Genomic DNA, 26,745 nt, shown 5'->3' on the forward strand with positions numbered 1-26,745 from the left:
GATCGCAAGGCACTACAGAGGGTAGTGCGTACGGCCCAGCACATCACCAGGACCTCTATACCAGGAGGTGTCAGAGGAAGGCCCTAAAAATTGTCAAAGACTCCAGCCACCCTAGTCATAGACTGTTCTCTCTGCTACCGCATGGCAAGCGGTACCGGAGCGCATAGTCTAGGTCCAAGAGGCTTCTAAACAGCTTCTACCCCAAGCCATAAGACTACTGAACAGCTAATCAGATGTCTACCCAGACTATTTGCATTGCCCCCCGCCCCCCCCCCCGCCCCACGCTCTTCCACGCTGCTGCTACTCTCTGTTATTATTTTTAATAACTCTACCTACATGTACATATTACTTCAATTACCTCGACACCGCTGCCCCCGCACATTGACTCTGTACCGGTACACCCTGTATATAGCCCCGCTATTGTTGTTTACTGCTGCTCTTTAATTATTTGTTATTCTTATCTCTTCGTTTTTTGGGGTGTATTGTCTTAAAACTGCATTGTTGGTTATTAAGGGCTTGTAAGTAAGCATTTCACTGTAAGGTCTACACCTGTTGTATTCGGCGCATGTGACAAATAACATTTGATTTGATTTGATTTCATATCACAAGGATTAAAAGGGATTTGCCAGTAGATTGTTGACTTAATTCATGATGATGACTGCTAGCTAAGATTTTGAAAGTAAGATGTTGACATGATCAGTCCAATCAAAGCTACTGTACATATAACATGATTTGACATAATTTTATCTGTGGCCAATGACCTTGAGTCTTCTTGGATGGGCACTTCTAATGTATCTCTATGGCAGTACCCAAGTGGCTAGAATTTTGTAGCTCTACCCTTAGACTTGGCCTTGACGTAGTGTCCACATGAGTGACAGAACGCTGAGCAAATTATGGCGCAATGCTCCATATTTTCTGCTGGCTTGCCCCACCACCACTGAATCACCTGCATTTTGGAGTTATCTTACTAAAGAAAACAAAAAAGAGACCATGTTTGTATACGGCTTTATTAACTAAATTATATATATTTTTTTATACATTGTTTGCAAACTAATATGTGACACGTATTAATGCCAAAATAACATCTATTAAAAATAAAAATGGCTAAAAATGCGGGGTTCAAAACAGGTGGTGCTCTACCCCACCTGCCCTGAATGACGGGTCTCCACTGGACTTAGCCTGGTCTCAGAAGTTAAAGTGCGCTCTTCCTTATACTGCATATAGGACCATAAAACTTTACTGATTCAACATTATGCTGGGGAAAAATGTAACTTTAACATTTATTTAGTTTTTTTAGCGACAGCCAGGCAACAAGTAGGCTAGGCTGTAAACCAGGTGGCACTTAGCAGTCAGAGTGACGGAGTGGAATGCAAATGATCAGAGAGAGAGAGAGAGAGAGAGAGGCGCATCAGGACTGTTGTAGCTGCTAGCCTAACTGTTCATAGTTCAGTGTTCCTTGTCTCGCTCTTACTCTAATGTGTATTTGCATCTGAGGCCAGCAACAAAGGAATTTCCTCATGAGTTGAGAAGAGAGACTCCAAAATTATGACAATGGTAACGTACAGTTTCAATTTGTTACCTTCTGAATATAATCAGACAAGAATAGAACATATAAACTTTAGAACATTTAAACTTTGTACAGACCTCTCACTTTGCGGCGATAAAAGGAAATTACACATAGCCCAATTTGCATATAACATTGCAACAAATTGTTCAGAAACGTAGAAATACAGTAGTAGGCTACCTTCATTACGGAATGGAGAACTGTGAGGATTGTTATAATGATGAGTCATACACTTTTACAGTGTTATACAGTGTGGACTTTCACTTTTCGTACAGTGGCTTTGTTGTTGATCAAGTAAACGGTGTCACCTGCTCCCAGTTATTGCGTTCAATTGCTCTGCTACACAAACTCCCAACATCAACACTCACAGCTGTGTAATGCCGAAGATTAGAATGTTTACCAGTCATTAAAATCATTCCCTAAATGAAAGGTTTTCACTGCAACATGTCCATGCGCATCAATAGTGCGCATCAATTATTTATTTGTTATTAAATAATGATACCTGTAGTGATTGAAAGGGAACAGCTGATGCAGGGCTTGAGATCCATTGGTGTTTTCAGGGGTATGCGCCAATAATATCTCCTTTCTCCTGAAGTGTACACTCGTTCACTACTTCACACAAATGTAAAAGTATAGGATTGGGCTAGAGAGAGAGTTTCCACCATATTTCTTATATCAGTCATTATCTTTTAAATCAGTGAAGGTAAGTGAAGAAGTGCACACTTCGGGAAGATGATGAGATATTGGAATGTGGCCAGAGGGAGCCACAACCACCTGATCTGTGCCAGAAAGGTGCTGACCTCTTGGAAGAGGTCGTAGTAGCGACGATCACATACTGGGAGGCTATCTGGCCTAGTAGTATTGAAGTCCATGGTAGCTAAGAGTTTTGCTTGTACAATAGTAAGGTGCCATGATGTGAAATACACTGTAAGATAAACCTCTAGAAAATAGTTACCCAATACATGTATGGCTGTACCATTGCACTTTACTAGGCAGAACCAGAAGCCAGCACACCTGTGAGCAGCTTAGCATTAGACAGTGCAACTGCACTGTGCTCTGTCCCTGTTTGCATCAGATACGATTCATAGTCACACGGCCATTTCCCTTTTCTACTGGTGGTTTATGGTCTCCCACGGTCCATAACAATGTCATTTTCTGTGGTCACTATCACTCTCCCTTGCTTAAAGGGCTAGCTCAGAACACAATCATAAATGTATCGTTTTCATATCATAGATGTTGTCAAGCCGAGCTCATTATTGAACACATTGCCTGCTCCCTTCTCTAAAATTAGACTGGGATTTTCAGACTGGGTGAAAAACAAGAGATTGCTATTTGAAATAGTTTACGCAGATACTGTTAATTGGATAATGAACATGCGTGACAGATTTAAACTCTGCTGCCTGGGACACAAACAATAACAAAGTAAGGAATCCTCAGCTTACTTGCTGTATTTGCTGTACTTTTATATATTTCGTAATCAACATGTTGCGGTCTTTCTTGGTCTATATACAAACTACTTCAAAGGTAGGAAAGACATGAGTTATTCAATTAACAACACTAAACAGGACATGCCAATGATTTAAGACGTGTCAGGACATGAATATGTTAAAGACGGCGCCTAGGACTGTAACAATGGGGGAAATTATATTCAAAGTAGTGTCGACCTGAGGCATAGATATCAGTTATGACTCATGACATCTTCCTTTCCACTAATTAAACAGACCTACAGCTTGCTAACCATAATGCCAGAGGATCCCTGCAGTCTATAAAATGTTCATTGAATGATTAGTTGATAGATTGACTGATAGATTCATTGATTGATAATGACACTGTTTAAGTAATGGGATGCAGTAGAACAGAAAATTGATTTGTTTGCTAAAGAGAGACTTTAGCAAAGACCATGTGGGCTGGCTTTGTTCTTTACCAATGTTGACGCACAGGATATTTAAACATTAACCAGATGAATCAACTCAAACTGTTCTTCTCTTGCCTTCTCCCCCCCCCTCCTCTCTCCCATATTCACTCTCCCTGTCTCATTCCCCCCCACCCCCCTCCTCTCTCCCATATCCACTCTCCCCGTCTCATTCCCCCCCCCCCCCCCTCTCCCATATCCACTCTCCCCGTCTCACTTTCCCCTTTCCCTCCCCCTCTCTACTTCTGGGATAATTTACATCAGTCCTTCCTCTCCTCTCTGACCTGCCATGCTGTGAAAACACAGCCAAGTACACTTCCTGGTTTAAGTCATCTGTTTCATCACGGGGACAGTGTGCCACACATTACAGCCTCAATTATCCTCCTCTCCCAGATACACACATTGATGTGGCTTCACGAGATCATTTGTCATTTGTGTAATCATTTGTGTAAATAGTTTCTTTCACCTAGTATAAAAGACGTCTTTCAGATTGTTGGACATTTAAATTCCCAATATTCCCCTGTGGTAGTTTGTGATAGTTTGTCATCTTCAAAGTTGTTTCATTCTAATTTATTCTGACCTGAGGTCTTGGCTTTGGATTAAAGCTCTTTTGTCTAGCTTAGTGACCTTCGGTAGATAAAGCAGTCATTGACACAGCCTGTGTAATAGCTCTGATAGCGAGTCTGATGGGAGAGTTAATTACATGTAAATATCTGGGATGGGCCAGACATACAGTATAACGGCACCGTTTATCGTATGATGTCACACAACCGGTATGAAAACGATAGTGTTGAGATTGCATCGTGACTGCGTTCGTGTGTGTGCTACAGACTTCACAGTCAATTCTGTTTTCTTTTTCAGAGTTTCTTTGGAAAATTCAAGAACCTGTAAGTAGCCTACAGTGTAGATAAACGTTTTGTTCGTCAGTCTTATATGACACCGCACGCAAGTAACATTTCTCTTTTTCATTACAGACACAGTGGGCCTCCAGCTCCACCCAAAAGAATAGGTGAGCCTTCAGGAAATCCCCCTTATTATGCTCGTTGTAATAGGGTTCCTCTTTGTGGAAGTTGTAATGTAATGTGCTTCTTCTGCTCTCTCCCTCATCGCTCTACCTCTCTTCTCCCCAACTTCTCTCTCTCTTTCTCCATCCCCCTTCTCTACTTTCTCTCTGTCTCTATTTATTTATTTCAGAGAACAGTGCAGGGTATGGTGGCTGGCCAGAAGACGAGTTTGTAAGTAGAAAGACACACACATACACACGGACCCAGACTGACACGCCAATGGATACTTTGTTGTGAGAGGTCCTGTGTGGTCTTCTTGTGTGTATCACAGGACGATGAGGATGGGAACACATATGAGGCTCCCCCCTGTGAGCGACCGGCCATGAAGGTTCCTCCCAGACATGTGGAGGAGAACGTTTATTTGGGTAACACCACCACTGTAGACTATCATTCTCATTTGAGATTTGCTCAAATCTGACTTTCATGGAAAGTATGCATTGATGCCAATGGGAGTTTGGTGCGTGGATCTCAAGTTATAATTTGTATGTATTGTTTTGAGGTATGTTTTCATGAAAACACACATTTTTTTGTTGCTGTTTTTGTGTTCTACAGATAGCTCTTCAGAGAGGTCCAATCGTGTTCTTCCCAAAAGGCAGGCAGCTCCGCCCCCAAGGCCAGCCAAGATGGCGCCCATGGGCAAAGCATCGGTAAACTATCAGAGTATCAATGCCCATGCCTACCTCTGACTAGCCTGTCTCTGTGTGTCTGCATACCTTTAGTGTTATTTAATGTTGTCTTTTCCCTCTATAGAAACAGCAGCCTCACCATCAGCCTGACCCTGAGGAGTTCTACATTGACCCCAACACCAAGAAACGTGAGACACCTCTCTCTATCCCCGTCTCTCCATCCTCCCCTCTCTATCCTCCTCTCTCTATCATCTTCTCTCTATCTTCTTCTCTCTATCCTCTTCTCTCTATCCTCTTCTCTCTATCTTCTTCTCTCTATCATCTTCTCTCTATCCTTCTCTCTATCCTCCTCTCTATCTTCTTCTCTCTATCCTCCTCTCTCTATTCTCCTCTCTCTATCCTCCTCTCTATCTTCTTCTCTCTATCCTCCTCTCTATCCTCCCCTCTCTGTTCTCCTCTCTCTGTCCTCTGTTCTCCTCTCTCTACCCTCCTCTCTCTGTCCTCTTCTATCTATCCTCATTTCTCTATCCTCCTCTCTCTATCATCTTCTCTCTATCCTTCTTTCTCTATCATCTTCTCTCTATCCTCCTTTCTCTGTCCTCTTCTCTCTACCCTCCTCTCTCTGTCCTCCTCTCTCTATCCTCTTCTCTCTATCCTCCCCTCTCTATCCTCCCCTCTCTCTATCCTCCCCTGTCTAACATCCCTCTCTATCTCTATCCTCCTCTCTCTATCCTCCTCTCTGTCCTTTTCTCTCTATCCTCCCCTCTCTCTATCTCTATCCTCCTCGCTCTATCCTCCTCTCTGTACTCTTCTTGCTCTGAGGACGCGGCTGGGGATGCCGTCTGTGCCGGCAGCCTTGCGAGGGTTAACACGTTTAAATGTTTTACTCACGTTGGCTGCAGTGAAGGAGAGCCCGCAGGTTTTGGTAGCGGGCCGTGTCAGTGGCACTGTGTTGTCCTCAAAGCGAGCGTTGTTTAGTTTGTCTGGGAGCAAGACATCGTGGTCCGCGGCGGGGCTGGTTTTACTTTTGTAGTCCATGATTGACTGTAGACCCTGCCACATACCTCTCGTGTCTGAGCCGTTGAATTGCAACTCTACTTTGTCTCTATACTGACGCTTAGCTTGTTTGATTGCCTTGAGGAGGGAATAGCTACACTGTTTGTATTCAGTCATGTTTCCGGTCACCTTGTCCTGATTAAAAGCAATGTATGCACTTGCTAATAAACTCGCTCACTGAATCAGCGTATTCATCAATGTTATTGTCCGACGCTATGCAGAACATATCCCAGTCCACGTGATCAAAGCAATCTTGAAGCGTGGAATCCGATTGTCCAGACCGATTGTTCGGACCAGCGTTGAACAGACGTGAGTCTGGTAGCAGCAGTTGTGATGTGTGTGTAGCATGAATATGTGTGTGGATGTGTGGATGTCTGTGTGGGTGTGTGAGTGAGTGCATGTGTGCTAATGTGCGGAGAATCAGAGCAGGTGGTCAGTCCAGTTCAAGTGTTCAGCAGGCTGATGGCTTGCAGATAGAAACTGTCTCTGAGCCTGTTGGTATCCGACCTCATGGTCCGATAACGTCTGCTCGACGGTAAGGGAGTGAACAGCCCGTGGCTGGGGTGTGTGGGGTCCTTGATGATGCTGCGGGCCTTCCTCAGGCACCGTTTCGAATAAATATCCTGGATGGGCGGGAGTTTCTCCTAAATGATGATTCTGTATTTTAAATCTGGATATGAATTGTGCCCTATACATAGATGTGAATGTTGATTGATGAAAAGGTGTAAAAGGTCATGTAATTCTTGAGGCATGTATTGTACAGGAGAATTAACAAACCAGTAAGTTAAGTTTGAATGGTCAAGCTTCCCTCTCTCTCTCTCTAGCTCCTGAGGTAGACAGGAAGGAGAAGCCAGGGAAAAGGTCTACTCCTAAGAAGTCTGCCCCTCCTCCTTCCCGCCCTGCCCCTGCTCCCACCCCTCCCCCTGCAGAGGAAGGTAAATGCTACAGTTACAGGTCTAGTTCCTGCCCGACTAGTAATTTAGGTGCAAGCAGTGCATTACATCAACCAATGGTTGCATTCCAAGTCATCGACTGTGCATAGCTGATATGTTAAATACATATCCAGTTGTTGTAAGATCTGGCATGCATCTGCAATGTAGTCGTGCAGGATCTCGACCAATAATCATACCCTGGAACCCTGATAGGACATTGGTGTGCTATTACATCAAGTCACCACTAGAGGGATGTGTGATACTGCAACAGCATCAGCCTCTGTTTTCTCTGTTGTGCATTGCAGATGTCTACCTGGATCCTAATGAAGGACAGGTGAGCCCAACACATCGTTAACAGACAGAGCCTCACCCCTACCTCCAACCCCCAAACCTTAGCCTTTTTATCCGCTGTACCCTTTTAACACATTCTTGATGGACAATCAGTATATTCATAGTTTCATAGGGCCATGAGATGTCTGGTTTCTGGACAATTTCTAATTCGGCCAGAGAGAGGTGATTAATATGCGTGTTGTGTCTCTGTTTCAGGCAGACAGTGATGACCTGTATCTGGAGCCCACAGCAGGTCAGTTACTCCTGTAGACCCACTAATACAGCCTCAGTGTCAATGCATTTATACTGAGGTTTTGACTAGAGAATATATTTTACATGAGATAAAGAGACAGGACATGAATTCCAAATGATTAAAGAAAAAACGTATTTAGCTTATTTTGAGAGAAAAAAATCCTTGGCACTGTCAAAAATAAGTACTCCTGTTTCTCCAGCTTGCCCCCCTGCTCCTCGCGGGCCCATAAGGATTCCCCTCCTACCCAAGACAGCAATTGCCCCTCCCCCCATGCCCATGTGAGTACACCTGTCAAGACATGAGATGAAAAATGCACAAACTCATCTTGGTGTAATTTAGGTGTATATCACCACTTCCATTCTTTTCATAGTTATGCAAATGCAATAACTGAATTTCAATTCACCTCCTGAATTGACTACGTTAAACTGGCCTTGACACCATCCCTGAAACCAGTGCCATTCTATGTCATGAGAGAAGCCATGTTATTGTTTTTGAGTTTTATTGTTTGACATGCGATATCAGCTCAATCCCATTGTGTCTGTCTGTCTGTCTGTCTCTGTAGAAAACCTCCAGTGCCCAGAGCCAAGTCGGTGAGTTTCTCCATCCATTCTCGCACATTATTTAACACACCACGGGCACATGATTTAACACATTGCACCACTGGCCGGTTTCTAACACAAAATTTGCCTATTTCAGAGATTCTCCACTGAACATGTTTTTTAGTGCAGGAGTGTAGGCCTTATCTGTGTCCACATTTGAATGAGTTTCACACTTTCCTGCATTCCAGAGTTCTCTACTGGTCAGTGAGGCAAAGACAGGTAAGTGAAACTACATTCTGTCTGACTAAAAATAGATGGATCATGAGGATAATGTCTGCATCCCAAATGGCCTATTCCCTACATGCACTACTTTTGTCCAGAGGGAACTGAGTGCCATTTGGAACAAAACCATGAAGTGAAAATGCAGAACCTGGTCCATTGCTGTGTTTCTGTGACCCTCCCCAGCTCCTCCGCCTGATGTGAAACGCTCCACGTTCCCTGGCAAGCTGCCCCCACCCACCCTAGGCATCAAACCCCCCCTGCCCGCATCCCTAAAGGAACCCAAACCCAGGTGAGGCTTGGGAACACAGCCACTCTCACAGCACTATGCATGTACACACTGGATGAGACCACGCTATACGCTGCAAGAACATACATGTTTTATATGTGTTAAACATGTTAAGCAGATTCATGCTTTATGAACTTTCAGTCCTGTACAAGCAGCAACAGTCAAACACATGGATACCACTTAGTATTGCCTGATAACGATTTCCATTCTGTTGAGGTCTATGAAGAGGATCTTATGTTTGAAGTGTTAAGATGGCGCTGAAGAAGATGACTGACATGTTACATGCTCCTAACCAACTGTGCTATTTTGTTAATTTTTTTTAATTGTCTGTAACTTATTTTGTACATAATGTTGCTGCTACCGTCTCTTATGGACATCAGAACAGCGATTATTCACCTCGAACTGGAAGAAGCTTTTTCCTTTAACGAGTCCGACGAGAAGGATATACTGCTTTCCTGGGAACAGGCCCAAATCCCCGTCATTTGCGTGAAGTAAAGACGAAGGAAAAAGGGGGCGCAGGTCAGGCTGCCTTCTGAGAATCCGTAGGCAAGCAAGTAAAACTCCCACTGCCATCCGTTCTACTGGCTAACATGCAATCATTGGAAAATCAAATTGATGACCTACGATTACGACTATCCTACCAACGGGACATGAAAAACGGGAATATCTTATGTTTCAGTGAGTCGTGGCTGAACGACGACACGGATAATATAGAGCTGGCGGGATTTTCCATGCACCGGCAGAACAGAGAAGAAGCTTTGTCATGTAAGACGAGGGGTGAGGGTGTGTGTCTTTTTGTCAATAACAGTTGGTGCGTGATGGATATTAATATTAACTCATTATTAATATTAAAAAAGTCTCGAGGTATTGCTCGAGTACTCGAGTACCTTATGATAAGCTGTAGACCAGACTATCTACCAAGAGAGTTCTCATCTTTATTATTCGAAGCCGTCTATTTGCCACCACAGACCGATGCTGGCACGAAGACAGCAACTCAACCAACTCTATAAGGCCATAATCAAACAAGAAAATGCTCATCCAAAAGCAGCACTCCTATTAGCTGGGGACTTTAATACAGGCAAACTTAAATCAATTTTACAATTTTTTTACCAGCATGTCATATCTGCAACCAGAGGGGAAAAAAACTCTAGACCACCTTTACTCCACACACAGAGATGCATACAAAGCTCTCCCCCGCCCTCCATTTGGCAAATCTGACCATAATTCTATCCTCCTGATTCCTGCTTACAAGCAAAAACTAAAGCAGGAAGTACCAGTGACCTGCTCAGTATGGAAGTGGTCAGATGATGTAGATGATACGGTACAGAACTGTTTTGCTAGCACAGACTGGAATATGTTCCGGGATTCATCCAATGACATTGAGGAGTATACCACCTCAGTCATCAGCTTCATCAATAAGTGCATCGACGACTTCGTCCCCACTCTGACCGTACGTACATATCCCAACCAGAAGCCATGGATTGCAGGCAACATCCGCAGCGAGCTAAAGGCTAGAGCTGCCGCTTTCAATGAGCGGGACACTAATCCGGATGCTTATAAGAAGTCCCGCTATGCCCTCAGATGAACCATCAAACAATTAAACAGGCAATACAGGATTAAGATTGAATCCTACTACACCGGCTCTGACGCTCGTCGGATGTGGCAGGGCTTGAAAACTATTACGGACTACAAAGGGAGACCCAGACGCGAGCTGCCCAGTGACACGAGCATACCAGACGAGCTAAATGCAAGCAACACTGAAGCATGCACGAGAGCACCAGCTGTTCTGGATGACTGTGTGATAACGCTCTCGGTAGCCGATGTGAGCAAGACCTTTAAACAGGTCAACATTCACAAAGCCGCGGGGCCAGACGGATTACCAGGACGTGTACTCAAAGCTTGCACGAACCAACTGGCAAGTGTCTTCACTGACATTTTCAATCTCTCCCTGACCGAGTCTATAATACCTAAACTCAGCAAAAAAAGAAACATCCCTTTTTCAGGACCCTGTCTTTCATAGATAACTCGTAAAAATCCAAATAACTTCACAGATCTTCATTGTAAAGGGTTTAAACACTGTTGCCCATGCTTGTTCAATGAACCATAAACCATTAATGAACATGCACCTGTGGAACGGTTGTTAAGACACTAACAGCAATTAAGGTCACAGTTATGATAATTTAGGACACTAAAGAAGCCTTTCTACTGACTCTGAAAAACACCAAAAGAAAGATGCCCAGGGTCCCTGCTCATCTGTGTGAACGTGCCTTAGGCATGCTGCAAGGAGGCATGAGGACTGCAGATGTGGCCAGGGCAATTAATTGCAATGTCCGTACTGTGAGACGCCTAAGACAGCGCTACAGGGATACAGGATGGATAGCTGATCGTCCTCGCAGTGGCAGACCACGTGTAACAACGCACAGGATCGGTACATCTGAACATCACACCTGTGGGACAGGTACATGATGGCAACAACAACTGCCCGAGTTACACCAGGAATGCACAAGCCCTCCATCAGTGCTCAGACTGTCCGCAATAGGCTGAGAGAGGCTGGACTGAGGGCTTGTAGGCCTGTTGTAAAGCAGGTCCTCACCAGACATCACCGGCAACAACGTTGCCTATGGGCACACACCCACCGTCTCTGGACCAGACAGGACTGGCAAAGAGTGGACTGGCAAAGAGACTTACGAGTCGCGGTTTTGTTTCACCAGGGGTGATGGTCGGATTTGCGTTTATCATTGAAGGAATGAGCGTTACATCGAGGCCTGTACTCTGGAGCGGGATCGATTTGGAGGTGGAGGGTCCGTCATGGTCTGGGGCGGTGTGTCACAGCATCATCGGACTGAGCTTGTTGTCATTGCAGGCAATCTCAACGCTGTGTGTTACAGGGAAGACATCCTCCTCCCTCATGTGGTACCCTTCCTGCAGGCTCATCCTGACATGACCCTCCAGCATGACAATGCCACTAGCCATACTGCTCATTCTGTGCGTGATTTCCTGCAAGACAGGAATGTCAGTGTTCTGCCATGGCCAGCGAAGAGCCCAGATCTCAATCCCATTGAGCATGTCTGGGACCTGTTGGATCGGAGGGTGAGGGCTAGGGCCATTCCCCCCCAGAAATGTATGGGAACTTGCAGGTGCCTTGGTGGAAGAGTGGGGTAACATCTCACAGCAAGAACTGGCAAAGCTGGTGCAGTCCATGAGGAGGAGATGCACTGCAGTACTTAATGCAGCTGGTGGCCACACCAGATACTGACTGTTACTTTTGATTTTGACCCCCCCCCCTTTGTTCAGAGACACATTATTCAATTTATGTTAGTCACATGTCTGTGGAACTTGTTCAGTTTATGTCTCAGTTGTTGAATCTTATGTTCATACAAATATTTACACATGTTAAGTTTGCTGAAAAGAAACGCAGTTGACAGTGAGAGGACGTTTCTTTTTTTGCTGAGTTTACATGTTTCAAGCAGACCACCATAGTCCATGTGCCAAAGGTAGCGAAGGTAACCTGCCTAAATGATTACCACCCCGTAGCACTCACGTCGGTAGCCATGAAGTGCTTTGAAAGGCGGGTAATGGCTCACATCAACAACATCCTCCCGGATACCCTAGACCCACTCCAATTTGCATACCGCCTCAACAGATCCACAGATGATGCAATCTTAATCGCACTCCACACTGCCCTTTCTCACCTGGACAAAAAGAACACCTATGTGAGAATGCTGTTCATTGACTACAACTCAGCATTCAACACCATAGTGCCCACGAAGCTCATCACTAAGCTAAGGACCCTGGGACTAAACACCTCCCGCTGCAACTGGATTCTGGACTTCCTGACGGGCCGCCCCCAGGTGGTAAGGGTAGGCAACAACACGTCTGCCACGGTGATCCTCAACACTGGGGCCCCTCAGGGGTGTGTACGTAGTCCCCTCCTGTACTCCCTGTTCACCCACGACTGTTTGCCAAACACGACTCCAACACCATCATTAAGTTTGCTGACGACACAACAGTGGTAGGCCTGATCACAGACAACGATGAGTCAGCCTATAGGGAGGAGGTCAGAGAACTGGCAGTGTGGTGCCAGGCCAACAACCTCTCCCTCAATGTGAGCAAGACAAAGGAGCTGATTTTGGACTACAGGAAAAGGCGGGCCGAACAGGCCCCCATTAACATCAACGGGGCTGTAGTGGAGCGGGTCGAGAGTTTCAAGTTCCTTGGTGTTCACATCACCAACGAACTATCATGGTCCAAACACACCAAGACAGTCGTAAAGAGGGCACGACAAAACCTTTTCCCCCTCAGGAGACTGAAAAGATTTGGCATGGATCCCCAGATCCTCAAAAAGTTATTTAGCTGAACCATCGAGAGCATCCTGACCGGTTGCATCACCGCCTGGTATGGCAACTGCTCGGCATCTGACGGTAAGGCGCTACAGAGGGTAGTGCGTACGGCCCAGTACATCACAGGGGCCAAGTTTGCTGCCATCCAGGACCTATATAATAGGCGGTGTCAGAGGAAAGCATATAAAATTATCAGAGACTCAGGTCACCCAAGTCATAGACTGTTTTCTCTGCTACCGCATGGGAAGCGGTACCGGAGCACCAAGTCTTGGACCAAAAGGCTCCGTAACAGCTTCTACCCCCAAGCCGTAAGACTGCTGAACAATTAATAAAATGGCCACCGGACTATTTACATTGAACCCCCCCCCCCATTTGTTTTGTACACTGCTGCTACTCGCTGTTCATTATCTATGCATAGTCACTTCACCCCTTCCTACATGTATAAAATTACCTCAACTAACCTGTACACCCACACACTGACTCGGTACCGGTACCCCCTGTATATAGCCTCGTTATTGTTATGTTATTGTGTTACTTTTTATTATTTTTCAGTTTCAGTTTATTTGGTAAATATTTTCTTAACTCTTCTTGAACTGCACTGTTGGTTAAGGGCTTGTAAGTAACCATTTCACCTTAAGTTCTACACTTGTTGTATTCGGTGCATGTGACAAATAAAGTTTGATTTGATCTGTGATAACATAGCTAAGTCTTTGAAGTATGAAGGCCTACTGTTCTTGCGTATTCAATATTGTTGTAGCCACAGGCCTATATTGCTCATCTATTATAGTAAGCATGTTGGCTAACATTGGACCTGTTGTCTGTGTTGCAGCCCCCCTCCCCCGCCCATTATAGACACTACCGCAGCAGGTAAGAGCATGCTGGGAACAGGACCAGTTTTGGGTCACAGCTGAAGGATAGACAGCCATAGAAATGGAAATAAAGGATGTGTGGAACTCTGAAATGTTCCAACTGTGGTTTGCTAATCAGAGGGAAGGACATCCTTCATTTCTTTACATTTGTGTTGTTTTTCTGTCCACATAATATGAACATGTTGTAGGTGCATATTGTTCATTTTTCATTACCTATGTGAATTGGAAGCCATTTCCATTATAACGTGAATTATAACATAATTATAACTTGTTTAACCCCGTCATCTAGGGTCACTGTGGCTACTATCAGTAGTGCTGTCCAGCATACTTGTGGCCTTGATTGCAACTACATGCTTTATTTTGAATAGACTGTAGAGCAGGGTTTCCTAAACTCGGTCCTGCTCCCCCGCCCCCCGCTGTGGAGTGCTCGGGCAAAACCCAAACCATGCACCCAGGGGGGGGGGGGGGGGGGGGGGGGGGGGGGGCGACCAAATTTGAGACCTGAGACCAAATTTGAGAAACCCTGCTGTAGAGCACTCTACACGTTGGTCAACAACTCATTATTTCTCTCTATGCCAAAGTTTCTCCCTCTGTTATGAAGACAACCATGCAGGCAGGTAAGGAGGTATGTGTCTTTCCCTCTCATACCGTACCTCTCATGTAACCATGTTAAAGTGCTACAAATGTTGCTGCAAACCTTAGTTAAATGGTGATATACCTGAAGTATGGGGTATCCTTGGATATAACTGTGGTGGCAGGCAGGGGAGGGCATCATAGAGAACTGTGGTGTGTTACAGGAGAAAGAGTGGTTCGCTGGAAACTGCAATAGAAAGACTGCTGAGGACCTCTTACTGCAGATCAACAAGGTGGGATACACACACACACTGGAGATGAGCACACACACACAAATGCACGCAAATGCACACACACACACACACACACACACACACACACACACACACACACACACACACACACACACACACACACACACACACACACAGTTCTTGAAGTACCATATAAAAACTGAAAATGACTAAAAACTGAAAAAATCCCCAGCTCTGAAGGACCTGGCCAATGTGATTCCTGAATCAATATGATTAGTTATAGTTAGTTAGCCAGTATTCCTCAACAGTGAATCAATACTTCATTGATCTATTAGCCTGTCCACTTGGTCCTCTGTGGTTCTCTCCCCTCCTCTCTATATGTTGCTCAGTAGCTGCTGATGTTTTGTGATTATGTGTTATAATGCTGCTGATTATATGAGTGTATCTGTCTCTGGCCCTTTGTCTTTACTTTACAGCCGACCTGTTTCATTTCACGCTGAAATAGACAAGTAACGATGTGAGAGTAATCTCGGTCGTAACTCCCCTTTATTTGACTGTGTGTGTGTGTGTGTGCGTGTGTGTGTAGCCTCGGGTTACAGCTGACACATACACACACCATCACTGAGTCTGATTAATCTGTGCTCATTCAAAGACCCTGTGGGTTTTGATACTGATATCCATTCTCTCCTCCCTCCCTCATTCGCTCCGCTCGCCTCCCCTCCCGCTGCCTATTCCTCCCCCCTCTCTCCCTCTCCCTCTTGTAGGACGGGGCATTCCTTATACGTCACAGTTCAGCCCAGAACGCCCGTCAGCCCTACACACTGGCTGTCCTATACAGACAGAAGGTCTATAACATCCCCATCCGCTTTCTGGAGGAGACGCGCGGCTACGCCCTCGGAAAGGAGGGCAAGAAGAACGAGGAGGTGAAGAGGCGGGGGGGAAGAGAGGGAAAGTGCTAAACAAGGGGTAAAATAATGAATCGGTGAAAGAGAATGGGAGGATGAGGACGAGAGTGTGAGATGGGGGACACAGAGAGAGAGAGAGAGAGAGGGGGGGGGGAAATGAAAATGTGAGAGGGTAGGGAGGAGGATAAGAGAGGGATAGGAGAGGGGAAAAGACAGAGGCCACAGGAGGAAAGGAGGATTTGCAAAAATTATTTGCAAAGGGAGAATGTGGGGGGAAAAGAATGAAGAGGTCAGGTGGGATAGAGGGAGGATGTGGGAGGAAAGGAGGATGTGTGGAAAAGAGACGAAGGAATGCAACTTAGTACTGTACTGTAACCTCTGCAATAACTATACTGTAGTAACTCTCTCTCTCTCCCTTCCTCTCTCTCTCTCTTTCCCTCGCTACTCCCTCCCACGTCCCTCCCTCCATCTCTCTCTCATAGTTTTTCAGTAGTCTCCAGGAGATCATCTCTCACCACAAGAATAACCAACTGCTGCTGATCGATAGCAAGAGTCAGGCCAAGCACACCACGTATCTCACCCATCCAGCCCATCCATAAACTACATTATCCATAACCCCCACACAATATATATCACCCACCCAGACTGACAAACTACACTACACTACTATAGGGTGGCAGGTAGCCTAGCGGTTAGAGCGTTGGGCCAGTAACTGAAAGGTCGCTGATTTGAATACCTGAGTCGATAAGGTGAAAATTCGGTCAATGTGCCCTTAAGCAAGGCACCTCATTTGCTCCAGGGCCGCCGTGCTACTATTGCTGACCCTGTAAAAAAACACATTTCACTGCACCTGTACATTTCACTTCGCTGTATGTGACAATAAAACTAAATCTTTTCATAACCCACAGAAATGTGTATCTCACCTACACCAGCCCATTCATAAAGTACATTAAATGCTACCATTAATAACTAAATACATTTGATAACTTGGAAATACTACCTTCAATAGTCATGTTCCTCACCACAACATATCCATTACAAACCCTCGTTTTTGTTTTGTGATGAAAATGGCTAGAAGTGTACATATTACCGTATATCTGTGTACTGTATGTGTTTGTGTGTTTTAAGTATGCTGTAATTACGTCTGTATGACTTTATTAACCTATTTTTGATTTAAATTAGATTAATTTTTAAATGCTTGCACCTGAATAGAGTAGTGAGTAGTCTATGAAAAGGTATATTCAATACCTGATTCTTGCTCTGACTCTTTATGCAGTGCTTGTTTCAGTGAGTGATGGGCAATTCAATGTTGTGTCTACACCTGTGTTGTGACTGAATACTGTGTAAATGGGCCATCTGTAAGTTTCTATTTATATAATAATATAGTCTGAAATGTTTTGAAATCCTGTTTGTGTTTTATCATTTTGTTGTATTTGCAACACCACAGCGTGAATGGCATTTATTTCCCTCAAAGTTTAAGTTGTTAGTTTAGATCTCCATAAATGCAAGGATTCACTAATTCCACAAATTAACTTTCAAGAAGGCACACCTGTTAATTGAAATGCATTCCAGGTGACTACCTCATAAAGCTGGTTGAGAGAATGCCAAGAGTGTGCAAAGCTGCCATCAAGGCAAAGGGTGGCTATTTGAAGAATCTCAAATATAAAATATATTTTGATTAGTTTAACACTTTTTTGGTTAATACATGATTCCATATGTGTTATTTAATATTTTTGATGTCTTCACTATTATTATACGATGTTGAAAATAGTAAAATTAAGAAAAACCCTTGAATGAGTAGATGTTCTAAACTACAGGTAACTGCCAAAATAAAGGAAACACCAACATAAAGTGTCAATAAGGCGTTGGGTCACCACAAGCCAGAACAGCTTCAATGCACCTTGGCATGAATTGTACAAGTGTCTGGAACTCTATTGGAGGGATGTGACACCATTCTTCCACGAGAAATTGTTGATGTTGGTGGAAAACGCTCTCAGGGGTTTCTTCAGAATCTTCCATAAGTGTTCAATTGGGTTGAGAACTGGTGACTGAGACGGCCATGGCATATAGTTTACATTGTTTTCATGCTCATCAAACCATTCGTGTCCTGCACATGGGAGCATTGTCATCCTATGAGGAAATAGCCACGGCAGCCAAAATAATGGCATGCCCAGCAGTTTTATACATGACCCTAGGCATGGGATGTTAATTGCTTAATTAACTCAAGAACCACACCTGTGTGGAAGCACCTGCTTCAATATACTTTCTATACCTCATTTACTCAAGTGTTTCTATTATTTTAGAAGTTACCTGTATGTGCACATACATAGCATAAATCAAATCAAATTGTATTGGTCGCATACACATATGCGCATATGTTATTGAAGGTGCATCGAAATGCCTACTCCTACCTTGACTAATACATCATTTAAGTTCCTCTTTTACAATCCCAACATATTTTCTCACTAGTAGACACTTTTCATAGGGTGGGGTAAAGGCATATTCCCAACGTCTCAGCACTTGAGTTTGCAGAAATCGGAAGGGGAGTGGGCGCCTGTCACGTGCCTTTATTTCGACATAGGGAAAATGAAGGGGAAGGGGCAGCGGAGGGGTACATTGAGGACATCCGAAAAAATGTTCTGCATTGGTAGGGTATTTGTGAGGAAATCCTCTTGGTTAGCTGTAGGGCTTATAAGTAGCAAGTGTATTATTTTGTATAATACTGTAACCAACATTAGAGCTTCATAAAACGAGTTATCTCCCAGAGCTAGTGTAATTATGTTTTGGACTATTTTACTTAGCGGAAGCGTAGAGTTTTGGTTCTGGAGTGTTGTTTGGGTGCTACTGAACGAGAGCAGGCAGTGAATTCAGGTGATATCAACGCAAGCCGGCGAGACCCCTGTCATTGCACATCGTATTTTACTTTTGGGGGCGTTTTGGGGACTTTTAATACAATACAACATTCATTCCTCTTCGTGTCCCCTTCCCCTTTCCTTTTCTCCGGACATTTGAAACATAGAAAGCCTCAAGAATGGCCCAGATACTGCCGATACGATTTCAGGAACATCTGCAGGTAAGAAGACTCTAACAGCCCGAAAAAAAACGCAGTACAGATGCATTTTCGCGCAGTTCTTTAGCTTTCCAGGCCCGCACGTAGAAACACAACTACGCATTTAAATGGAATCGTACATGGGGCTGTAGCCTGCAGGGAGAATGCTCAATATAGCCACAGGCCTAGCTAGCTTGTGCAGGGCAGATGATGACTTGATGAAATTGAACAGTCAAATCGTACTGGGAGGCTATAGCCTGCTTACTGCAGACCCGAAAACACAGGCAGTGATTCACGCCGCAGTCTGTTCAAGTGGAAAAACGTCGCTGTCACAACTCAAAGCTCGAAACCGCAGTGTTTTGACACTTTGATGCCGTGATCGCGGCACTGAAGTGCCAAGATTGTTAATTAACCCTACATGACACATCCGATTTAACGAATACGTGTCAAATGTATACAGTTTTACCTCGATAGAATGAGTTAGAGGAAAGTTAATCGGATCGTAAATCATAGCGCTGTCCACTCAACTAGAATCAAGATCTCGTGATAACGGTTTTGGTCATGGTTCTCAATCTGAATCGATTGGTTATTTAGGCTATGTTGCAAGATTTATATGCATAATTAAGGTATTGGCTGTTAGTTAATGAGCTATAGGCCTACACAATTAACTATTGTTAGAATTGAGATAAATGCATGCAGTTATATAAACTATCTGTGTTTAGGATGTGGCTAGATTATATGGCTTCATATTTTTTAATTAGTAGGCCTTGTTGGAGAACCCACCAGTAAACCTCTCCATATGCGTAATGGATCACCTCAATGCGGTAATGTTGTCAATTTTGGTAACTGCCTAGGCCCAGTTTCTTGGGACCAAAGTGCAAGTATCTTGTGATGCGCTGGTTCATGCCCTACTCTGCTCGTTCCCCCTCCAATCCTACAAATGCATCCATTGAAAGGCAACACACCATTATTTGAGATTTGATCAGGCATGTCTATTAATTGATAGTGTATCCATTTAGTCCTATCCCATGTATGCTGTGCATGGTAGGCCTCTGTGATTCTAGGTGGCTCCAGCTGAGAGAAAAATGCCCGGAATAAACTGAGGATTTTGGGCCTCAAGTTGCTTTGTTTTTTTTCTCCTGAATTGGTATTTATAGCCTCTATGCATTGAACAGTAGAGTATGGGTGGGTTTAGGTATGGATTTACATGCACTGCCATGTAGACACAGATGAGACCGGCTTTGTTGTTTTAACTCTATGTAGAACTACTATAATGCACTATGTATGTGGAGACACCTTCAAATTAGTGGATTCGGCTATTTCTGCCACACCCATTGCTGACAGGTGTATAAAATCGAACACACAGCCATGCAATCTCTATAGACCAACATTGGCAGTAGAATATCCTTACTGAAGAGCTCAGTGACTTTCAACGGGGCTGTCGTAGGATGCTACCTTTCCAACATGTCATTTCGTAAAATTTCTGCCCTGCTAGTTAGAACCGTCGGGAGCTTCATGAAAATGGGTTTCCATGGCCGAGCAGACCCACACAAGCCTAAGATCACCATGCGCAATGCCAAGCGTCGTCAAGAGTAGTGTAAAGCTCACTGCCATTGGACTCTGGAGTCCAATGGCAGCGCGTTCTCTGGAGTGATGCTGCGCTTCCAGTGGAAGTGATGCTTCAACATCTGGCAGTCCGATGGACAAATCTGGGTTTGGAGGACGCTGCCTACCTGACTGCGTAGTGCCAACTGTAAAAATTTGTTGGAGGAGGAATAATGGTCTGGGGCTATTTTTCATGGTTCGGGCTTGGCCCTTTAGTTCCAGTGAAGGGAAATCTTAATGTGACAGCATAGAATGACATTCTAGACGATTCTGTGCTTTCATCTTTGGGGAATGCCCTTTCCTGTTCCTGTTTCAGCATGACAATGCCCCTGTGTACAAAGCGAGGTGCATACAGAAATGGTTTGTCGAGATCGGTGTGGAAGAACTTGACTGGCTTGGACAGAGCCCTGACCTCAACCCCATCGTTCACCTTTGGGATGAATTGGAACGCTGACTGCGAGCCAGGCCTAATCGCCCAACATCAGTGCCCGACCTCACTAATGCTCTTGTGGCTTAATGGAAGCAAGTCCCCGCAGCAGTGTTCCAACTTTTAGTGGAACGCCTTCCCAGAAGAATGTAGGCTGTTATAGCAGCATAGGGGGAACCAACTCCATATTAATGCTCATTATTTTGGAATGAGATGTTTGACAAGCAGATGTCCACATATTTTTGGTCATGTAGTGTATATGCCATTCAGCAGATGCTTTTATCCAAAACAACTTAGTCATGCGTTCATACATTCATACATTTTACTCATGGGTGATTCTGGGAATCGAACCCACTACCCTGGCGTTACAAGCGCCATGCTCTACCAACTGAGCTACAAAAGACTATAGAACTATTACACTGCTGGTCTTTTCACAATTGTATAAGGCTAGGAATAAACAGAGCACCCTCAATAAACATTGGCCTACACACACCTCACACACACACACTGTTAATTAAGCATTGCCAGTGTCTCATTGTGTGGGCTTGTACATGTAGTTAAACACTAAACTGTGTTTAGCGTAATTCTCCTTTTTCCCAGGCTTGACTGACTGACCCTAATCTAGGCCGTGTGTGAGGTAGAGGTCTTCTCGGGTCCAAAAGGACAATCAGACATGGATGGACCCGAGGACAATCAGACCCGAACCCAAATGGACCCAACAACAATCAGACCTAGACCTGACCCATACCCTAACTGGTCCGGGTTGTATCACAACCGGCCGTGTTTTGGAGTCCCATAGGGCGGCACACAATTGGCCCAGCGTCGTCCGGGTTTGGCCGGTGTAGGGCGTCATTGTAAATAAGAATTTGTTCTTAACTGACTTGCCTAGTAAATAAAGGTTAAATTAAAAAAAAAATAATAATATCAGCCAAGTTGCTCTTCTCGTTAATGAATACAGTGCCTTCAGGAAGTATTCACACCCCTTGACTTCTTCAACATTTTGCTGTGTTACAGCCTGAATTTAAAATGTATAAAATCTAGATTTTGTGCCACTGATCTATACACAATACCTCACAATATTAAAGTGGAATTTTGTTTAGAAAAAAATTCTAAACTGAAATGTCTTGAGTCAAGTATTCAACCCCTTTCCTATGGCAATCCTAAAAATGTGCTTAACAAGTCGCATAATGCGTTGCATGGACACACACTGTGTTCAATAATAGGGGTTAATATGATTTTTGAATGATTACCCCATCTCCACCCCACACAGGTCCCTCATTCGAGCAGTGAATTTCAAACACAGATTCAACCACAAAGATCAGGGAGATTTTCCAATGCCTGACAAAGAACGGCACCTATTGGTACAGTAGATGGGTAATAAATAAATAAAAAGCAGACACTGATTATCCCTTTGTGCATGGTAAACTTATTAATTTAGCTTTGGATGGTGTATCAATACATCCAGTCACTACAAAGATACAGGCGTCCTTCCTAACTCAGTTGCCGGAGAGGAAGGAAACCGCTCAGGGATTTCATCATGAGGCCAATGGTGACCTTAAAACAGTTACAGTTTAATGGCTGTGATAGGAGAGAACTGAGGATGGATCAACATTGTAGTTACTCCACAATAATAACCTAAATGACAAAGTGAAAAGAAGGAAGTCTGTACAGAATGAAAATATTCCAAACATGCATCCTGTTTGCAAATAAGGTACTAAAGTAATACTGCAAAAAATGTGGCAAAGAAATTAACTTTTTGTCCTGAATATACATCACTGAGTACCACTCTTCATATTTTCAAGCATGGGTGGTGGCTGTATCATATTTTGGATATGCTCGTCATCGGCCAGGACTAGGTAGTTTTTATAAAAAGAAAATCCTAGAGGAAAACCTGGTTCAGTCTGCATTCCAACAGACACTGGGAGATGAATTCACTTTTCAGCAGGACAATAACCTAAAACACAAGGCCAAATATACACTGGAGATTCTTACCAAGACAACATTGAATGTTCCTGAGTGGCCTAGTTAGTTTTGACTTAAATCTACTTGAAAATCGATGGCAAGACTTGAAAGCGGCTGTCTAGTAAAGAGTTTTTTAAAATTATTATGGGAAAATATTGTACAATCCAGGTGTGCACAGCTCTTAGAGACTTACCCAAAACGACTCACAGGTGTATTCGCTGCCAAAGGTATTGACTCTGGGGTTGAATAGGTATCTAATCAAGATATGTTAGTATTTTATTTTTCATTACACTTACATTTATTTTTAAAATTCTTCCACATTGACATTAGAGTATTTTGTGTAGATTGTATTAAAAAAAAGAAAAAAAAAGAAGAAAGACATCTATTTTAATCCCAATTTGTAACACAGCAAAATGTGGAAAAGGTCAAGGGGTTTGAATACTTCCTGAAGGCACTGTAGGGGTTTATGGCTCGGCCTTCTGTAAGTCAATAAATTCACCTTGTTAGTGTAAAATAAATATGCTATAGGCTGTGCAGAGCTGTGGTCGGGTCCATTCGGGTCTATCAGCTGTAGTTACATAGACCCGAGACCCGATGACAATCAAACAGGATCCGACCTGTACCGAGGGAAAAGTTTGCATTTTGGACCCAGACACTCTCGGGTGTTTGGGTGGACCCGTGAAGACCTCTAGTGTGAGGGAGAAAGAGTGTCTGAGTAAATGGATTCTTGACCTATGCCCTTTGGTAGTTCATTTACAGTGCAGTACAGTGTGTGCATTAGTCTACTAGCAGATTCATGATTATTCTGGGGCTCTGTCTGTGACAAATTATGCTCTCCATTATGTAGGGCAGATATTGCTAAAAGCACCCACCCTCTGCTTTAGCTCAGCGGGCTAATGCAGTCATAAGTCTCACAGAAGACCTACGTTTAATACCCTGTCATTTAGCCTCAGCCTGACTCTGCCCTAGTAAGAGGGAGATACCTGTAAGGGGTTTAGCCAATCATAAAAGGATTGGATATGGGGCAATTCGGGCAAGTGCCAGATGGGCTGGTCCATCTTTAGCCCAGTGTGCTTGTCTATTTATACTTTTTTTCTGCAGAAGTATGGATCATTATTTGGCTAATGAGGGACTTGAGAGAAAAAAATTGTCCAGTGTATTAGAAATGCCTGGGCCGATTTCTTGTCCCAGTCCGTCCATGTTGCCTGTCCACCCTGCTTTGTGATATTACTCTACACAGAGGGTGGTGAGGACAGCCCAGCATATCACGGTCCCAGCCATTCAGGATATACACACCAAGCGATGTCTGTGGAAGGCCCGAGAAATTGCCAAAGACTCCAGCCACCACTGCCATAGATTCTCTCTGCTTCCGTCCGGCAGGCGGTACCAGAGTATCAGGTCTCGGACCAGCAGGCTCCGAGACAACTTCTACCCCAAGCAATGATACTTTTTAAACAGATAGACAATAGCTGCCCACCCCCACCAAGGACTATATGCACTGACTATGCACTCTTACTGCTCTCTACCCACACACGCCTACATTGACACTCTTGTGCACACTCACACTTAACACCCACACACACACATACACACACACACTCATTACCACGCAGACTACCACTTATGCTGCTGCCATATTGTTTATTATTATTATTAATCCTGCTACCAGTCACTTTCTCCCAATCTCTGCCTAGATATGTACATACAGAGTGGGAAATTAACAGCCGCAGTGGCTGGCGGATGGCCAAGTTTTACCAGCCACTCCATTTTATTACCAGACTCATTTTTTTCAGGATAAAATAAAGAATTAAGATGCATCACAGAAAACACTGTAGCGTTGAGATTCTCTCTTCCAGACTGCCACACACACACACACACACACACACACACACACACACACACACACACACACACACACACACACACACACACACACACACACACACGTTTGTTTTTTTACATGTGGGCTCTGGATTGGAAAACAATAATGCTTCCAAATGTTCTATGACAACCTGCTAATGTGGCTGGTAAAAATAGACATTCTACCAGCCAATGGCAAAATCTACCAGCATTTGGCTGGTGGCTGGTGTTAATTTCTCACTCTGTGTACATACTGTATCTATCTCAACTACTCCAGTATCCCTGCACATTGTACATTTGGTACTGGCACTGACCCTGTATATAGCCTGCAAATTCTCTTTTTTATTTTATTTTGTGTTTTTGTTTGTTATACTATATTGAATACTGCGTTGTTGGGAAGGGCTTGCAAGTTAAACATTTCACTGTACTTGTGCATGTGACAAATAAAACTTGAAACTACTAACAGATGACCAGCTTCCTGCTCTTGGCAGTTGCTGTTGTCTCCATTAATAGACAGATGCGGTAAGCAGGCCCATTTAACCCAGCAAACCACATCAAGGCAGGAAGGGGAAGTGAGGTGATCATGATCATCAGGCCCAGCAGAGCACCTCTGGCAGGAGAACTGTTGCCTGGAACTGCTCTGTCTAATGGCTGGAGTACCGTCAGTCAGGCATATTGATGCATACTACCCCCCCCCCCCACACACACACCACAGTCTCAGCTGAAACAATGCACCTAACTGGAATGAGCCGTCCTAAAACTGTAGTCTGTTATTGTCAGCCTATATTGTTATGACTATAGCAACAGTGGTGTTGGTGAAGATGGCTAACATTAAACTGACAGCTATGGTTTTACTGTCATACAGTAGTCACTCTTTAACTCGTGGTACAGCTCCTTACCGTTTTACAGCAAAGGGGTTGGAGTCCCTAAGGAGCTACTGGTGGGGGGGTTACATAAACATAATTAAAGCTAGAGGAATATAGCGAACACATCTGATCTGTGTTCCTAGTTAACACAATACACACAATAGTAGAGTACAGTCGTGGCCAAAAGTTTTGAGAATGACACAAATATTAATTTTCACAAAGTCTGCTGCCTCAGTGTCTTTAGATATTTTTGTCAGATGTTACTATGGAATACTGAAGTATAATTACAAGCATTTCATAAGTGTCACAGGCTTTTATTGACAATTACATGAAGTTGATGCAAAGAGTCAATATTTGCAGTGTTGACCCTTCTTTTTCAAGACCTCTGCAATCCGCCCTGGCATGCTGTCAATTAACTTCTGGGCCACATCCTGACTGATGGCAGCCCATTCTTGCATAATCAATGCTTGGAGTTTGTCAGAATTTGTGGGTTTTTGTTTGTCCACCCGCCTCTTGAGGATTGACCACAAGTTCTCAATGGGATTAAGGTCTGGGGAGTTTCCTGGCCATGGACCCAAAATATTGATGTTTTGTTCCCCGAGCCACTTAGTTATCACTTTTGCCTTATGGCAGGGTGCTCCATCATGCTGGAAAAGGCATTGTTCGTCACCAAACTGTTCCTGGATGGTTGGGAGAAGTTGCTCTCGGAGGATGTGTTGGTACCATTCTTTATTCATGGCTGTGTTCTTAGGCAAAATTGTGAGTGAGCCCACTCCCTTGGCTGAGAAGCAACCCCACACATGAATGGTCTCAGGATGCTTTACTGTTGGCATGACACAGGACTGATGGTAGCGCTCACCTTGTCTTCTCCGGACAAGCTTTTTTCCGGATGCCCCAAACAATCGGAAAGGGGATTCATCAGAAAATGACTTTACCCCAGTCCTCAGCAGTCCAATCCCTGTACCTTTTGCAGAATATCAGTCTGTCCCTGATGTTTTTCCTGGAGAGAAGTGTTTTTTTTGCTGCCCTTCTTGACACCAGGCCATCCTCCAACGTCTTCACCTCACTGTGTGTGCAGATGCACTCACACCTGCCTGCTGCCATTCCTGAGCAAGCACTGTACTGGTGGTGCCCCGATCCCGCAGCTGAATCAACTTTCGGAAACGGTCCTGGCGTTTGCTGGACTTTCTT

General features: G+C 44.1%; 2 protein-coding genes across 2 annotated transcripts in view; both read left to right on the forward strand.

Annotated features, from left to right (window-relative positions):
• The first annotated feature begins 1,400 nt into the window (after window positions 1-1,400).
• On the forward strand, window positions 1,401-17,193 carry LOC120033372 (B-cell linker protein-like). Its single transcript, XM_038979728.1, has 19 exons — window positions 1,401-1,554; window positions 4,338-4,363; window positions 4,451-4,485; window positions 4,671-4,711; window positions 4,812-4,905; window positions 5,093-5,187; window positions 5,291-5,354; window positions 7,047-7,157; window positions 7,460-7,488; window positions 7,701-7,737; window positions 7,937-8,015; window positions 8,300-8,327; window positions 8,525-8,555; window positions 8,742-8,847; window positions 14,014-14,051; window positions 14,635-14,678; window positions 14,851-14,919; window positions 15,645-15,803; window positions 16,268-17,193. The coding sequence occupies exons 1-19, from the start codon at window positions 1,546-1,548 to the stop codon at window positions 16,382-16,384; spliced, it is 1,212 nt and encodes a 403-aa protein (XP_038835656.1). The 5' UTR covers window positions 1,401-1,545; the 3' UTR covers window positions 16,385-17,193.
• Window positions 17,194-18,643: 1,450 nt separating this feature from the next.
• Window positions 18,644-26,745, forward strand: part of LOC120033443 (clathrin heavy chain 1-like) — a 38,124-nt gene continuing 30,022 nt past the window's right edge. Inside the window, exon 1 of the mRNA XM_038979842.1 lies at window positions 18,644-18,858. Coding sequence (XP_038835770.1) covers window positions 18,817-18,858 — 42 coding nt within the window. The 5' untranslated portion in view covers window positions 18,644-18,816. The remainder of the gene's footprint in view (window positions 18,859-26,745) is intronic.

This window comes from Salvelinus namaycush, chromosome 1 (assembly GCF_016432855.1).
Source record: "Salvelinus namaycush isolate Seneca chromosome 1, SaNama_1.0, whole genome shotgun sequence".
Lineage (NCBI taxonomy): Eukaryota > Metazoa > Chordata > Actinopteri > Salmoniformes > Salmonidae > Salvelinus > Salvelinus namaycush.

Excerpts from the sequence above, each read along its gene's own strand:
- LOC120033372 (XM_038979728.1), top strand. Across the intron at positions 4,364-4,450 it reads TTTGGAAAATTCAAGAACCT|ACACAGTGGGCCTCCAGCTC; the intron begins GTAAGTAGCCTA and ends TTTTCATTACAG. Across the intron at positions 14,920-15,644 it reads TCTTACTGCAGATCAACAAG|GACGGGGCATTCCTTATACG; the intron begins GTGGGATACACA and ends TCCCTCTTGTAG.